At 41.0% G+C, this 17,912-nt stretch overlaps 1 protein-coding gene across 3 annotated transcripts in view; it reads left to right on the top strand.

The window, feature by feature from the left end:
- Positions 1-16,249: 16,249 nt before the first annotated feature.
- The window catches only part of LOC146492738 (major histocompatibility complex class I-related protein 1-like), a 51,507-nt gene continuing 49,844 nt past the window's right edge, over positions 16,250-17,912 (top strand). For 2 of the 3 annotated variants that reach the window (XM_085147957.1, XM_085147956.1), the window contains exon 1: positions 16,254-16,381. In XM_085147957.1, coding sequence (XP_085004083.1) covers positions 16,321-16,381 — 61 coding nt within the window. In that variant the 5' untranslated portion in view covers positions 16,254-16,320. Of the gene's footprint in view, positions 16,382-17,912 lie in introns of all 3 variants that reach the window. The other variant, XM_085147958.1, reaches the window with a different exon arrangement.

Genomic DNA, 17,912 nt, shown 5'->3' with positions numbered 1-17,912 from the left:
ACGAGTGTGTGAGTACAACCTGCATAGAGAAGAGAAATTGAAACCAATCAGATGTGAAACTTCAGATTTTTATCTCAAATCACACGTTTTGCAAATACAGTAATTATTCACAAAATCATTTAGTAAATCCTCACAAAATATAAAATGTATAAAATTGTGGAATGGAAGTATTTAGCTGCTGGACTGATTAAGATATTTATCAGCACATAAACTCATCAGATTGATGCAAATCAATAGGAAAAAACAAAGCAACAAAATAACTGTTCAAAGGCACAAAAAACTACATCTGTGCTCTTCCAGTAAGAAAACATGATTGTCTGTGTTTGATTGAGACAGTTTTCCAACTTATACGAAATCATGTTAACTTAAATAATTTACTTTCCCCAGTTTTAAATCTAAATATATCAGCAAATATAGATGAATATCTACTTATTATTTTACTGGATCATTATTCTGATAACAACAAGACTGAAGCTACCTTTCCTCTGATAGGTATAACTCCCCTAGAATAAAACAGAACAAAACAATAAAAGACTAATCTCAGTGCCAAATTGAATGTTTTCCTTAAAAAACATAAACCCTCTGAAAAGCCAGAGGTGTGGAAACACACTGACACTGACAACTGTTTCCTCTGTTGGGACTTTCGCTATGTTGCCCTCTGGTGGTAACATGGAAAAACACACACTGAGCCTGAGGATTCACTGAAAGGAAAATTGTTGGGTGGCACGGGTTTGTTACAGGTTTCATTCACCCTCACACATTTAGTGTGTTTCTGTTCATGACATCTATTTTCATCAGCTGATTATGCATCATATTAGAACAAGATGAAATCTGAAAAATATAATTGGGAGGTCAAAGAGTAAAAGAGAAGTATCAGAAATCCACATAGCAAGTTTAATTTCAGTTAAAATAATATAAAACCAGACTGCGCCTACACATTAGAAAACAGTGACTCCAAAAGTCCAATAGTCAAAATTACAGGGCTTAAAATAAGTCTAAAATCTAAAAAAGTCTGTAGATGTCATTGTTCAATACAAACAAATGAATAATGTTTTAAAAATGTAGTAAAGCTGGAATAAAGCTAGAGGCAGCTGATGGAAACATCTCCACTGAGTCAGCATTCACCCGTTACGGGTGAACACAGACTCTTTGGGTATTTACAGTTTTCTTCTTCAAAGATGAAGGTGGGAAGTATATTAGAATATTGTGTTTGTGATGTGTGAGCTGTGATAATGTAACCCTCACCAAAAAACACATAAAATGTAACAGTTTGACAAATTAACTATGAAAGTTGTCTAACAAAAGTGTACACAGTTTGTATCTCAGCATGCATTAATTATTGGTATGCAGGCTGGAGTGTCTGTTTGCCTTGCTGTGAGGAGCTGTAAAGACAGAAACACAGTGTTAGTGAAGAGACACTCCTCTTTGTCCTCTGTAAAGATACTGATGATACTCACTTTAAAATTACTAAAGTATTTGATTTGCTTGAAAATTCTGAGACCCTGGTGACAATATTAAAAACAATATTAATCAAAAATGATTATTATCATAAACAACGATGAGACCTCATGGTAACACTTTATAATGTGGCCTGTGACTGAGGGATTAAGTCCCCTCTAAGTATATGTAATTCTATTAACTTACAAACACCTGAAGGTAAGTACAGTAGAATATGGGGGTAAAACTAATAAATAATAAATAAAATATATGTAAATTTAAATCATGTGTAAGTAATTTTAAATAATACATATAATAATAATAATAATAATAATACAATAATACAACTGTCACGGTTCGCTTGAGGACTCACACGCAGGACTCAGAGGCACAGTTAGTATTTATTGCAGTTCCACCAGGTGTATATATACAAACAGTGCAAGGGGTAGTGCTATATACAAAGCGGTGACAGGGAAAAGGCTCCGGGGAAATCCAGGTAGGGAAAAGACACTTGCTCCTCTTCTGACTCTCTCCTATCGTGACCACTCTCTCTCCAAACACTCACACAAAAAAGGAATCCGCTCGGGGAATGCAGAGTCGGGTCCAGGGGATCTATGTACAGAAGGAAACACACGTTAGAGGTTTTGCGCAGGGAAGCAAAAGAGAATTTGCTCAGAGCCGGGCTGCACTGACGCGAGTCACACACAACGATCCAGCGATGAGTAGAAGCCACTCCCTGGCCTAAATGCTGGCTGCACTGATGAGGCCCAGGTGTTTCCTCTTCAGAGGGGCGTGGGCCGAGGGCGTGAACCCACCATGAGTTCCGCCCTGGCGAGAGAGCGAGAGGGAGAGCAAGAGAGAGAGAGCAAGAGAGAGAGAACGCTACTAGTCGGCAGCCTGCTGATCCCCTGGCCGTGACAACAACATAAGTCATTTTAAGTAGTGCCTAATGATAATACTGGGGAAATGCAAAAAATATTTCCCCATCTTCCCTCATAAGTACTCTGTTGTTAGTTTACTTAGTTCTTGTAGACTGTTTTAGACACAGTTGTAAAAAAATTAAACACGACTGTCTCCTACTTTTCTTTGTTTTTGTTCATTCGACTCTGCAAGTGATGATGATGAAAATAAGAAAAGCCAGAGCAACAATGATGAGGATAATAATGTTTGGATCTCTGTTGAACTAAAACAACACATTGGCATTGTTAAAGACTGCTAAATCTCATTTTAGACTTACCTCAGTTTGTTCTGATCATTTCATTGTCAAGTCTGGTTATGATGTTGTCATCAGAGCGCTGAAACACACAGTGGTATCTTCTCCTGTCTTCAGATGGGACCGATTAAACATTCATATTGACACTTGTGTGGAAGGTCCCATCATGGTTTGGGATTATTTCTCCTTTTTTCACTCCATCATTAATCTCTTCACCATCTTTCCTCCAGAACATCACGACCCTGTTAGGATAGAAACCTGCAGCATGGCAGCTGACTGGAGAGGAAGGAGTATTCTGGAGGAGAGACACTGGGGGAGGAACTGGAGATTCAGAGAAATTGAAAGAATAAAGATATTTGTGTATATATGATCAAGATATAATGTCATTGTTTAATATTGTGTGTTTAGTGGGGTACTAACTACTGGCAAATCTGAAAAAAAAATTCCTGTAGTCTTTGTTTGTGGTTCTGAATTATGTCTATAACAAATTACAGTACGTACAGTTGCAAGAAAAAGTCTAATTTCCTATATTTCAATATTCATGTGACTGTAAACATAATCTGGTTTTCACAAAAAAAGTTTTTTTTAAAATTCATGTTTGGTGGCAACAGCCTGCGGCCTTGGAGTAATCCATGTTAGAGGGCCAAAGATATGAAGGCTTCTCCATCATAACTGTACAGATGATGAGCAATAATATCCCCGGTCTCATCGTTACATTCCCAACCTGCCATCTGTTGAACTACATGGACACGTGACAGACCAGCAGAGTAAAGCAGAAAGGCACAATGAGATCCCAGAGCCCTCATCTATTGGAGATTAAAATAGAGAAACTATTCATCAATGGTGCCACAGTAATATGTGAGCACATTGTCACTTTGCGCTTCTGTAAAATCCTGCCTGGCAACATCTGTTTGACAGCAAGCCAGGAAAAACATTTTTTCTGTGGCCTACCTCCAGTGTGGTTATAGCACACTGAACTTGTGATTTTCAGATTTAAAGATCACTGCTGTCCCAGCGAATGAGGCAGCAGCAGGGGACTGTATACATAGTGCAGTCAACCAGTCTTCTTTCAGTTCAGTTTTCTTGATCCTGCAGAAGCCATATCTCCTTTTTAAGAAAAGCAACAGACACAAAATCTGCAAACTCTGGGACTCCATTTGATGATGTCTTTATCAGTGTATTTATTTCTGGTGCCTTCTCCTGTGAGCATAATGTGGCCAGCGCAGCTACAGTGGGGCAAAAAAGTATTTAGTCAGCCACCGATTGTGCAAGTTCCCCCACTTAAAATGATGACAGAGGTCAGTAATTTGCACCAGAGGTACACTTCAACTGTGAGAGACAGAATGTGAAAAAAAATAAAAAATCCATGAATTCACATGGTAGGATTTGTAAAGAATTTATTCGTAAATCAGGGTGGAAAATAAGTATTTGGTCACCTCAAACAAGGAAAATCCCTGGCTCTCACAGACCTGTAACGTCTTCTGTAAGAAGCTTTTCTGTCCCCCACTCGTTACCTGTATGAATGGCACCTGTTTGACCTCATCATCTGTATAAAAGACACCTGTCCACAGCCTCAACCAGTCAGACTCCAAACTTCGCCATGGCCAAGACCAAAGAGCTTTCGAAGGACACCAGGAAAAGAATTGTAGAACTGCACCAGACTGGGAAGAGTGAATCTACAATTGGCAAGCAGCTTGGTGTGAAAAAATCAACTGTGGGAGCAATCATCAGAAAATGGAAGACATACAAGACCACTGATAATCTCCCTCGATCTGGGGCTCCACGCAAGATCTCATCCCGTGGGGTCAAAATGATCATGAGAACGGTGAGCAAAGATCCCAGAATCACACGGGGGGACCTGGTGAATGACCTGCAGAGAGCTGGGACCAAAGTAACAAAGGTCACCATCAGTAACACACTACAACGGCAGGGAATCAAATCCCGCAGTGCCAGACGTGTTCCGCTGCTGAAGCCAGTGCATGTCCAGGCCCGTCTGAAGTTTGCCAGAGAGCACATGGATGATACAGCAGAGGATTGGGAGAATGTCATGTGGTCAGATGAAACCAAAGTAGAACTTTTTGGTATAAACTCAACTCGTCGTGTTTGGAGGAAGAAGAATACTGAGTTGCATCCCAAGAACACCATACCTACTGTGAAGCATGGGGGTGGAAACATCATGCTATGGGGCTGTTTTTCTGCCAAGGGGACAGGACGACTGATCCGTGTTAAGGACAGAATGAATGGGGCCAAGTATCGTGAGATTTTGAGCCAAAACCTCCTTCCATCAGTGAGAACTTTGAAGATGAAACGAGGCTGGGTCTTCCAACATGACAATGATCCAAAACACACCGCCCAGGCAACAAAGGAGTGGCTCCGTAAGAAGCATTTGAAAGTCCTGGAGTGGCCTAGCCAGTCTCCAGACCTCAACCCCATAGAAAATCTGTGGCGGGAGTTGAAAGTCTGTGTTGCTCGGCGACAGCCCCAAAACATCACTGCTCTTGAGAAGATCTGCATGGAGGAATGGGCCAAAATACCAGCTACTGTGTGTGCAAACCTGGTAAAGACCTATAGTAAACGTTTGACCTCTGTTATTGCCAACAAAGGTTATGTTACAAAGTATTGAGTTGTATTTTTGTTATTGACCAAATACTTATTTTCCACCCTGATTTACGAATAAATTCTTTACAAATCCTACCATGTGAATTCATGGATTTTTTTTTCACATTCTGTCTCTCACAGTTGAAGTGTACCTCTGGTGCAAATTACTGACCTCTGTCATCATTTTAAGTGGGGGAACTTGCACAATCGGTGGCTGACTAAATACTTTTTTGCCCCACTGTATATCCAGCAAAGGACATATGATACTAAGGATTTTGATGTTCCTGACATTAAAACTCACTTACACACAAAAACAGAGTGCACATCACATAAAAAAGTCTAAGAATGTGACCTTATCTGAATGTAAACCCCCCCCCCCCCCCCATAAGTGTCGAATGTTGGACTGTTTCTTGGTTTTATGAAATATGTTACTGTAATGTGTATATCTAGAAATACCAGGAACTTATTGCCTTAACTTTGTCCAAAATGTCACCTGTTGTTTTGTGCTTGCATGGCATCACATAACCAACTCCCATGAGCTCCGCCTCGTCTGCGGGTTTTAGAAATATGCCAGTCTTGCTTACCAAGCAGGATAACTGGTAAAGTCCCTTTGTGGTTATTTGAGGCAGGTATTTATCTACCTTTGTTTTTCTTAGACATAGATTGGTTCAGGTTTATTTTTATTTCCTGTTCACGATACTTATGTGTGATTAAAAAAGAGATTAAAAAAGAAGATTTGTAGTCACTTGTCTGACTGCATTCCTGTACATTTGGGTTTATTGTTGGATCTTTCTTCCTTCTGCTTCTTCATGCTATCAAACTCTGTCAACATTACTGTATTCTAATAATTTTCTCACTGGTGAGCTTATCAGCGTCTGTGTGATTCAAATCTCAGTTTTCTCCTGCTGTCAGTTCACCTTTCAGACTCTCAAGCATGTGGGTGAGAGTCCAAGTCTCCATCTGCTTTATCTTCATCTTCACCTCCATGGAGGTGAAGACAGGATCACCTGGAGTCTACACACTGGTGCACCAGTGTGTAGACTCCAGGTGATCCTGTCCTGCTTCATTAGAGCCTAATTAACAAATTGCTCCTTTCTCAAATTCTGTTTCTCTTTAAATCATGTTCAGTTTTTTAAATGGTCTCTCCATCCTGAACTGCTATGAATAATTTTGTGTTTGTTTTACTATGAGGTGCTGAAATTGTATTTACCTATTCTCAAGGTGGAGAAAATGTAATCAGCCCCAGAAAAGTCAGGTTTTCTTGAGTGGAGTGTATACATAGAGCCCTGTTTTAGTATTGTAATTTTTGACTGATTAAAATGCAAGGTTATCTACCCCATCCTTATGGAGACACATTTAATTCATCAAAAGCATTCAGCGGGTTACTGAATGATTACCACAATGAATAATACAGAAATATTTCATTTTTAATGATTATAACCCAAAACAAATGTTTCACTGAAAACTGTCTGGAGTGAAAAGCCAAGTTAATTTGAATAGTTAATGACAAAAATATTCCTTAATTATACTACAAGAAAGTATGTATAAAAACAATGTTCCTAATTCAAAGTCACATTCATTTTATAATTTTACAGTGAAACACTAGTTGAGGTATTTCTCCACTGAAACCTCTGGAGCTCAGAGCATTCCCAAGTTTGTGGCTGCATTTGTTTTTTTTTTTTTTTTTTTTTTTTTTTTTTTTTTTTTTTTTTTTTCAAAAATACATCATTTATTAACATTTGAAAGAGTAGTGTATTAAAATAGCCTTTTAATGTCTTCTAATCTTTCCCAGTAGGTCAAATATCCAAATGAAAGAACATTAAGCAAAGCAGATTTAGTGGAGAGGAAATGAGACATGCTAAACTAATTACTCAAAATGACCAATTGTAAATAATCACATTGCTATTCAGTTTTAGATTGTCAGCGTTTTGTTGCTAGTGATAAATTTGGAGTTGCACTGGGAGGCCCTTTTGTCATTTTTCAGGGGTCATTGTAGCCAAAGCATGCTTGAAAACTCAGTCAATTTGGTGGCAGTGAACTATGACACTATTACAAAGTCAATTAGGTAGGCTACATTCTAAAGGCCTCCTTTTCATATGGCACGGTGTGGATTCAGCCCAGCCTAAGGCGTTCCTGGACTGTACTCAAAGGAAAGAGGTCAGACAGAAGTCAATTGTTTTTTTTTTTTTTTTTTTTTTTTTTTTTTTTTTTTTTTGCCTGTCCCATTTGGTTCTTTAGCCGTCAGAATTGTTGTCTGAAGACCAACAAGGATACCCAATGGATTTATTTTGCCAAATGGATCATCATGGCATTGCCGTATTGGTCCATTTGATCGACCTTTGTTTTTATTATTTATTTTATTTTCAGTTGTTACAGACGGGACAGACATGAGTGAGGGATAGGAAAGGGAGAAAGAAAGAGGAAGGAAAAGAAAAACAGAAGTAGAGGGAGAGAGGGACAGTGAGAAAAGGGGGGAAGAAAGGGGGGAAGGGGGGAAGAAAAAATATCTCCGGGATCACCTGTTGAGAGAAAAAGAATAGAAAACAAGCAAAAAAAACAAAACAATGCAACATACTATACACAACACCATCGCATTAATCTAGCTAAGTGTAAACAGCAGTAAATACTAAATATTGAATGTTGTTGTGCAGCACGCAGGACAGACAGCGCACAATGTGCTTTGAAGTAGCAGCCAAGAAAGGTGTGATTTAAGTCTACGAATAGTGAACACCCATGTGCACACCTGTGTGGATCGGCGCGCTTGTATTCAAATGGTTTCCCCATGTAATGGTCTGCTAGAGGATGTAGAGAGCCATAGCCCCGTCCCCCAGGGCATGAAGCAGGCATGGAGGAGATCCAGGCCCCAGACATCCAGAGGCCCCAGAGTGCAAGAGCCCAAGGAGGACCACCGGAGGGGCATCCGTGCCACCTTCATGGGAAGGGCTGAGGATCCCCAGATGAGGGGTCACCCAGTAGCCACCGGGCAGAAGCTAGAGGGGGCTGCACCGGCGTGCCCGCCGGCTCCGCCGGCAGCCAGCTGTGCCAGAGTGAACCGAGCCGCAGGCACAGAGGCCGGAGGCCCGAGGGCCCCCCGCGCCCCGGAAGAGGCCTGACCGAGCAGCAGGCGCCAGGCCCCGCCAAGTAGTCACCGGGAGTGAGCTGGTACATACCTGAGCGCCCAGCCCCGGACACCAAGAACCACCAACGCACCGACCCCTGAGGGCATCAGTCACCGGCAGGGAGTGTGGTGAGGGGAGATAGGCCTCCACACTTTGGAGGGCCTGGGAGTTCCCAGAGAGGTGGAGTCTAAGACCCGACCTGACATATAGACACAGACAAACAGGCACACACAGACACAGACATGCATTCCCACCCTCATGCACACATATACAAACACTCAGCACTCACCCAACGTAGGAATAAACGTAAATGGACATGTACACACAATCACACTCCCCAAACATACTCTATACCCTGGGTCCAGGTATCCTCACCCCCAGAGATGGAAACGGCACCCAGACCCAAGAGATGTTACCCTTCCCTCCGGGGTGGAGGCAAGCAGACCGCCCCAGGCTCCGCAGCAGCAGGGAGGCCAATCGGACAGCCAGCATCTCTTCCCAGCCCCCCCGCCCCGATGGCTAGCAGAGAACAGGGGTGTGATAAGACCCCATACCTCCCTCCTCCCGCTCAAGTGTAGTGTTGCTGCGTGTTGCTCTAAAGTGTATTTAAAACAAGGGAGAGCGTGGTGCTGCTGCCAGAGAGCAGCAGGTGTTAGCACGGCCCCTCCCGAGAACCCTCAATGTCTACATGGATTTAAAATTGAGAGGTGGGCACCGGCGCCAGAGGCAGGTTTGAATACACAGACCGTCTACTGGACGCCGTTAACGTGCCCACCCTCAAGGCCCTATATATATATATATATATGTGTGTGTTATGAGAGTGTAAGTAATGTGGATGTCTAAGTTGTGAGATAAAATTGAGGCACAGGTGGCCAGAAGAGGACAGAGGGGGGGGGAATGTCTCCCCTGCACCCTGGTGACACACCCGCACCCCAAAGCCCTACCTGTGTGGGTGGGTGTGGTGGAGCGGGAAGAGGGAGGCAGCCGGGGATGGGGAGGAAAAGAAGGGAGGGGAGGGTGTCCCTCCCTAGGGCCAGCTCCCCCGCTGACCCCAATATGCACCCCCGTCCCCTGGTATCCACCAAGGCAAGGGAGCCCAGGCCCATCCAGACCGGGGCCTACGGCCGCAGCACCGCCAAGCCCCACAGGACCCGGGGCAGCCCACCCCACCCCACCGCAGAGGAAACTGTACCCACCCCAACATTCAATCATCTCCCAGACTACACAAGACACAGACACCCAGGTTAAGTTTATTCTCCACCTCTCCTATGTCTCCCCCACCTGCAGAGTGGACTCCTGCAAAGATGGAACAACCTCCCCGCCAGTTCAAGAGCCCCCCGGTTAGGCCGATGCACAAGAGGCCCCCTGCGCCAGGGCCCCCCCCATAAGTGTCGAATGTTGGACTGTTTCTTGGTTTTATGAAATATGTTACTGTAATGTGTATATCTAGAAATACCAGGAACTTATTGCCTTAACTTTGTCCAAAATGTCACCTGTTGTTTTGTGCTTGCATGGCATCACATAACCAACTCCCATGAGCTCCGCCTCGTCTGCGGGTTTTAGAAATATGCCAGTCTTGCTTACCAAGCAGGATAACTGGTAAAGTCCCTTTGTGGTTATTTGAGGCAGGTATTTATCTACCTTTGTTTTTCTTAGACATAGATTGGTTCAGGTTTATTTTTATTTCCTGTTCACGATACTTATGTGTGATTAAAAAAGAGATTAAAAAAGAAGATTTGTAGTCACTTGTCTGACTGCATTCCTGTACATTTGGGTTTATTGTTGGATCTTTCTTCCTTCTGCTTCTTCATGCTATCAAACTCTGTCAACATTACTGTATTCTAATAATTTTCTCACTGGTGAGCTTATCAGCGTCTGTGTGATTCAAATCTCAGTTTTCTCCTGCTGTCAGTTCACCTTTCAGACTCTCAAGCATGTGGGTGAGAGTCCAAGTCTCCATCTGCTTTATCTTCATCTTCACCTCCATGGAGGTGAAGACAGGATCACCTGGAGTCTACACACTGGTGCACCAGTGTGTAGACTCCAGGTGATCCTGTCCTGCTTCATTAGAGCCTAATTAACAAATTGCTCCTTTCTCAAATTCTGTTTCTCTTTAAATCATGTTCAGTTTTTTAAATGGTCTCTCCATCCTGAACTGCTATGAATAATTTTGTGTTTGTTTTACTATGAGGTGCTGAAATTGTATTTACCTATTCTCAAGGTGGAGAAAATGTAATCAGCCCCAGAAAAGTCAGGTTTTCTTGAGTGGAGTGTATACATAGAGCCCTGTTTTAGTATTGTAATTTTTGACTGATTAAAATGCAAGGTTATCTACCCCATCCTTATGGAGACACATTTAATTCATCAAAAGCATTCAGCGGGTTACTGAATGATTACCACAATGAATAATACAGAAATATTTCATTTTAATGATTATAACCCAAAACAAATGTTTCACTGAAAACTGTCTGGAGTGAAAAGCCAAGTTAATTTGAATAGTTAATGACAAAAATATTCCTTAATTATACTACAAGAAAGTATGTATAAAAACAATGTTCCTAATTCAAAGTCACATTCATTTTATAATTTTACAGTGAAACACTAGTTGAGGTATTTCTCCACTGAAACCTCTGGAGCTCAGAGCATTCCCAAGTTTGTGGCTGCATTTGTTGATTAAGTTCAGCTGGTGTAGAGCATGTTCATCAATGACTCATTGATGTCGATGTCGTCTTTCTGCATGTGTGTTCAGTTTAGTCAATCAGCCAGCCAGCCGGTCCGGTCCAGTCCAGTCAGCCAGTTAGTTCAGTCACCCAGTCAGTCGTTTCAGTTCATGTTCTGTTCATCCAGCCTACCTACAATAAAACACCATTATCCTGCACCGTGAGTCCAGCGTTTGGGTCATCTCTTCCTCGCCTCCACACACAACCCCTGACATTTACAAACAGCAGGGCAACTTCAGGGCAGTGCTGCTACATCCATTAAAATAGGTGTTAAATTACAGATTTTAGTGTTCCTGACATTTAAACTCACTTACACACAAACACACAGTGCACATGAAATGTCTAAAATGTGATCATATCTGCAAATTTAACACAACAACCCAGGAGTAACAGAAACGTCTTCATTTTGTTGTGGAAAAGTGTGGCGTTGAAGATAAGAGTCTCGAATGTAGGACTGCTTCCTGGTTTTATGAAATATGGTAGGTGAAGCATGTTTACCTGACTAAAGACTCATTTCTAAACAATTCAAACTATCACAGTCATGATTACACAATATCACATTATGACTTCATTCTTTATCTTGTTCTTATTCAAAGTATCATTAATCCTTGCACAGAATTATTATAAACTTTATGATCCCATATATCTTTGATGGGTGTACATGTGTTTTTAATTCATCAGCTTCCTCCGCAACTTTTTTATTTCATTATAATTTTATTGGTTGGTAGAAACACAGCCCCCTTGTTATTCTCTTGTGCACTTCTTCTTTATATAAATACCAGAGCCTTATTGTCTTACCTTTTTCCACAATGTCACCATTTGCTTGCACGGTATCACATGACCTACCCCCATAATCTCCACCTCTTCACTGCAGATTTGGAAAAATGCCCATCTTGCTAACCAAGCAGCACATTCAACCAGCATAACTAGAATAAGGCAGGTATTTACTTGCCTCTGTTTTCTTCAGAAGTAGATGTGCTCAAGATAATTATATTTCCTGTTTATGACACTTATCTGCAGGTTTAACAAAGAAGATCTATAGTCACTTTTCTGGCTGCATTCCTGGGCATTTGTGTTTCATACTTGTTCATCCTCATGCCTTTCCATGCAGTCAAACTCCCTCATCACTACTGTAGTCCAATCATTTTCTCACTGCATTTGGTGAGCCAATCAGCCTCTGTTCTCTGTGGTTTCAATGTAAGGTTTCTTCTGTCACCGTTACACCTTTCAGACTGTCATCTCATGTGATCCTCCGCATCTCCACTTCATCATGGTCACTTAAACAGCCTTATCAAAGCCTCCCCTTCTTCATCTTCACTACCACCGGTGTGTAGACTCAAGGGAATCCTGTCCTTATTTCTTTCATTGTAGGGAATCTATGTTGCTTCTATGTTGTTTCAATAGAGTCTAATTGACTAATTGCTTATTCCTCAAATTCTTTTTTCTCCTTAAGTCATACTCAGTTCTTTCATCCCTATTGAACTGCAATTAATAATTCTGTTGCAAAACTTAGTTTTTCATCTCTTCCTTTTCTTTTTCCACCACAGACACTATACCTCAGCAAATAAACCTCAGCGAGTAACAGCTATGCAGACAACACCATCAGTTTTAAAATATGTAAAGCAATATTTAGAAAATTCAGATCAACTAGATCTATATGTGTTTACTCAATTATTTTTAAAACAATTAATCTTTCGTTCTCGTTCTTTCGGTCACTACCCACAGCTCGTGACCATAGGTGAGGGTAGGGACGTAGATCAACTGGTAAATTGAGAGCTTCACTTTTGCACTCAGCTCTCTCTTCACCACAACAGACCGGTACAGCATCCGCATCACTGCAGCTGCTGCACCAATCCATTGATCTCCCGCTCCCTTCTCCCATCACTCGTGAACAAGACCCCGAGATACTTGAACTCCTCCACTTGGGGCAGGAACTCATCCCTGACCCGGATTGGTCAGGTCTGGGCTTCTCTGCTTGGGCAGCTGCCCCTGCAACCCGGCCCCGGATAAGCGGAAGAAAATGAATGGATGGATGGACGGATAATCTTTCGTTACTAACTATTGTGTGTGCTAACAACCTGGAAAAAGTTCAAATCAAAGCAAGTGGGAACAAATGTTGGAAGGTCGCTAAGCTAACATATCTCTAAAATAAGATATAAGATAACTCTTTATTGTCATTGCACAGTCATACCTAGTACAATAGTACAACAAAATTAAAAACTGTCCTATTTTGGCACTATGTACAACACAACACAATACAATGGATAACTTACCTTAAAGTAGCAACAAGAGATGTATGAGCAAAAGAGTGACTTAATAAATAAAAAGAAAAGGACTGTGTGTATGTTTTTCGCACATTATTATTATAATTATTATTATTATTGTTAATGGGGGAATGGGGGGAGGAGGGGGGCAATAACGATAACATTAATTAGAGCTACCATTTGCAGAACATTGAATATTGAACATTTAATATATTCAATATATATATTTAATTTGAACTGCATTCATAATCAAGATATGTTATATTGTGAGGTGGAGACTCTGTAAGTATTTAATTTAATGGAAAAATATTTTAATTTTCAGTGATTATGACTTGCAGACAGTGACATGGAATGAAAAAACTTGGAATATAATAAAAACCTTTTCATCGATAAATGCAGTGAGTTGTCAAATAAATATGTACAATAAATTAGGAACTTTTTGCAGTCAGCAGATAAAATTAGATCCCGTTTTTAAAGTATAGTAAAATTCAAAAGCTTCTCACATGCATCTGGCCAGCCACTTGATATAAAAGAAGACGTGATCCATCAGGCCAGGCCACCTTCTTTCTTTGCTTTGTCATCCAGGTCTGATGCTCACGTGCTCATTATTTTCCCGTCTACTGAACTTTTAGCAGTGGACAGGGTTGAGAATGGAGTCCCTGACTGGTCTGCAGCTATGCAGCCTCTTTGTTTCAAGTGGATAGGGTCTCAGCACATTAGAGACTGCCTTTGACCTTCACCAGTTTGCTTATAAAGCAAATTAGTCCACAAAGGATCCCATCATCCTTCAAAGAGCACTGAACCATGTGGACAAAAGGAAGAGCTATGTGAGGATGCTCTACCATAATCCCAGACATCCTTACCACCAAACAGGACCACCTCCTCTTACTAGAAATGAAGAACGGATGGAATCTGATCTTCAAGTTTCTGCGCACCCTCATCTCTACTGATCTCACCTGGATCCAAAACTCCATAGCCCTGGTAAAGAAGGCTCAGCAACAGCTGCACTTCCTCCGTGTCCTGGGGAAAGAATAACTTGGACCAGAAACTGTGCTGGCCTTCTACCACTCCTCAGTGGAGAGCATGCTCTCCACTCCTCAGTGGAGAGCATGCTCTCCTACAGCCTGGGTGTTTGGTATGCAGGGGCCACTACTGAGAACAGGAAGGCTGAGCAGGAGGTAATTAACACCACCCAAAAAATCTTTGGGTGCCCTCTGCCACCGCTGGAGGCCATCGCTTCAGGAGAACCACGGCCACCACAGGTGACCCACCTTGTCACCGCCACTGCTGGATAAGTGGGTGGCCACCTGAACTAACACTGCCCTCTGTCTCTGGGCCAGGGGCACCGAGAGTCAGGGCTGATACCCTCTCCCGCCTGCGGGGGGAGTAGGTTCGGCCTCCCCGGCCTCAGTCAGGCGATGGGCGTATGTGGTTGGGGATTGTCTGTGGTGCTGCTTCAAGGGAGGTGGACGAACAGGACCGGTTGGTGGTGTGTATGTTCGATTGGTGACTGGAAAGCCGCAGCTGCGTGTGAACAGCAACCGTAGAACCAACCATGGTTCTGTTACAGTAATAAAGCAATAGACCTTTCAGCCCAATTCTATTTTGTCTGCACAATCCATCATATAATATTGAATCAAATGAAAAAGCTTCTTTTTAAAACTTGTTTTATGAGTTTTAATCTTTTAACTTTATGCACATTCCATAAAGCAAAAATTCAATTTTATGCAACAATCTTTGACTTGACGAGATTTGTTTAACATTCCTGTGGCAGCATGCTCGGATATTGCTCAGATTTGAAGTATAATTTTATGCTGTAGAAAGACGTTTTCTTCCCACGAAGTGTACTGTGGATGCTCAGGTTTTTGTCACTTTTTACTGAATCAAACTCAAAGTAAGGTCAGTACTTCAAAGCTTTAAATGCTGCATGGTCTTACGCTCTCCCATACCCATACCAACAATATCACTGTTTAGTATTGCAGTAACGCAGGAAGCTTATATGAAAGTAACAGTAATCTAATAATCTAATTACTTTTTTACAACAGTAATCCCTTACTTTACTCATTACTTGAAAAAAGTAACTTGATTACAGTAATGTTATGTTATTTAAAATTTTTTTTTTTTTTAGCAGTTAAAGCTACATCAGCTCAACTGTTGGATTGGACCACATGGGCGAGCCTTTGTTCCCCATGTGCATCCGTGAGTGTGGCCACCCATTACCCAGTTGCCGGTTAACCACTGTTCCTCCCTTGGACCACTTTTGATGAATACTGGCAACTGAAGACCGGGAATACCCCACAAGATCTGAAGTTTTGGAGATGACCCAGACATCTAGCAATCTACTGTTCAGAGTTCTGTCAAACTTAATTTTTTCATCATCACTCCGCCACAGTCATTTTCTTCTTTCTGTGAGCCAACCAGCTTCTGCTCATTGTGCTTTTCTGTCATTAGATTCACAATGGCACAGCATGCCTCTTCCACATCTTTACCTCATCCTTGTTAGATGGAGATCATCTTCCAAATTTCCACCTGGTTCATCTCTGCCACCACTGAAATCTTGACTCCAGCAAGTTCATAACATTGTTCAAATCCAATCTGCTAATGAAGGATAGATTGGTAACAATCTGTATTTCAATAAATCATGTTCATTTCCTTCAAATGATCTCTTTATACAGAGGGGATGTTCACTCTGCTGCAGGACAGATAAAATAAAGAAACTTCTTTTCTCCACCTCTTTTATAGACACACACATGCACACAGGCACGAACAAGTACAAACACTTTTTAACCCTCTTTAATTGAACAAAAGAAGCTGCTGGCAGTCAAATTAAAATAGTATGAGTAAGAGTTAAGGCTTGTTTGGTTTCTGCTGAAGTTGAACACACCTTAAAATGTAACCTGAACCAGGAAATACCTTCAAACTAAACAAGCTTGTAAAACCTCTTGTTAGTTCTTCAGTTTAACTCCAACATGCTGAACATGGTGGTGAAGCTAATGATCCTGTTCCTTCTTTGTCACCCTGCATCTGCAGGTAAGATCATGATCCACAATCAAAAAATATCAAATTTACTTGGCAATGCTATTCTTAGTAAAATGCAGCTAAAATGTCTCAGCAGACGGGTTAATCTAACTGTTCAAGTTAAAAAGATTTAAAACTGATTTGCAACAGACATGACAAATACATGCAGTACTCTGATAAAATAATTATTTGACTGTTGGACAATTACTTTTAAAAAAGACATTAATGCTCTGACATGAATAACAGATTAAAGGTTGCTGGTTGAGTTCCAGCTGGAGAAATGCCAGGGCATCTGGTGTCAAACTCTGTCAAATCAGATACTGGTACCTATTGTGGTGATTTTTAAGTAATAAATAATAATGAGAAATTGTAGACAAAGGAGATTTGACCTCTTCTCAAGGATTCACAAGAGTCACAGTTTCTATAGGAGATTCAAGTAAGGTCTCCTGAGTCTCCTATATCTCCTGAAAAGCTTGATACTAATGTTTCAACACTGTGTTAACTTTCCAAAGCGTAGACCTTTTGAAACACTCCTCTGAAGTGTGGTTTGGAACACACAGGTCACATAACCCGAACATCCAACTGTGATTTACCACAGTTTCGACAGGTGGGGTGCTTGCTGCTTCTAGGCATTGTGAGGATTCCCCTTTTTTATGTGCAAGAGTAATTTGTAATGACTGAATTGTTGCTTTTGATACTACCGCTTCTATTTATTACACACATATGTGTAAAAGAAAATATACCCTCTCTCTTCTTCTTCTTCTTCTTCTTCTTCTTCTTCTTATTATTATTATTGCTGTCGGTTGTGAAGACCAATATATACTATCATATAACTTAAACCCTGGTATCCAAAGTGTAATTAAATATATATTGTCTTATTGGAAAGATTACTTGGATAGAGATCAGTTAAAACGAGAAAGACTGATACTGCTGTGTGAGCTCCATTCACGCGTCCAACTGTCATTTCCTGTGTGAATAACTTGTAAACAAGATCCAGGTTCACCATAACCAAAATTCCAGAATCAAACTCACTAAAACAAATGTTACAGAGCAGTATAAAGTTAAGGAGAATGTATTCATTATTCAGAATACTGCATTTGAAATAAGAAATTATTGTTTTATACTTGGTATGTTTTTTAACTCCAAGAAAATCAGCAATCCTTGAATATGACTTTAGTGGACATTGGGGGATTTTTTTTTTAAAGATTTCAAATTAGGGATTGAAGGACATAAAGATGAGAAGAATCATTTATCATGAATTTTGAGGTGTATAGAAATAAGGGGGACATTCTAAAGTTTCCCCTCCACAATACCTATCTGGCCTTGGGATTCAGATAAGGTTTGAAAACAAACAAAAGGAATATTCTTGCTTACTAAGAATATTGTTAGGGTGCCTGGGTCACTGACCCAGTTTTTGTGTTTTTGATTTTGTTTATTTCATTAAATTCTAGCTTTCTTTATCAAATGGGTTATAGGATTGTTCTAAGTTTAGGTTCTTTGTGTGGTTTATGTTAGAGTTTTAGTCTTCTGGTTTCTGTCTCTG

This window comes from Neolamprologus multifasciatus, chromosome 22 (genome assembly GCF_963576455.1).
Source record: "Neolamprologus multifasciatus chromosome 22, fNeoMul1.2, whole genome shotgun sequence".
Taxonomy (NCBI): domain Eukaryota; kingdom Metazoa; phylum Chordata; class Actinopteri; order Cichliformes; family Cichlidae; genus Neolamprologus; species Neolamprologus multifasciatus.
Note: the sequence above shows the minus strand (reverse complement) of the source record. Positions and strands in the feature narration are given on the sequence as shown.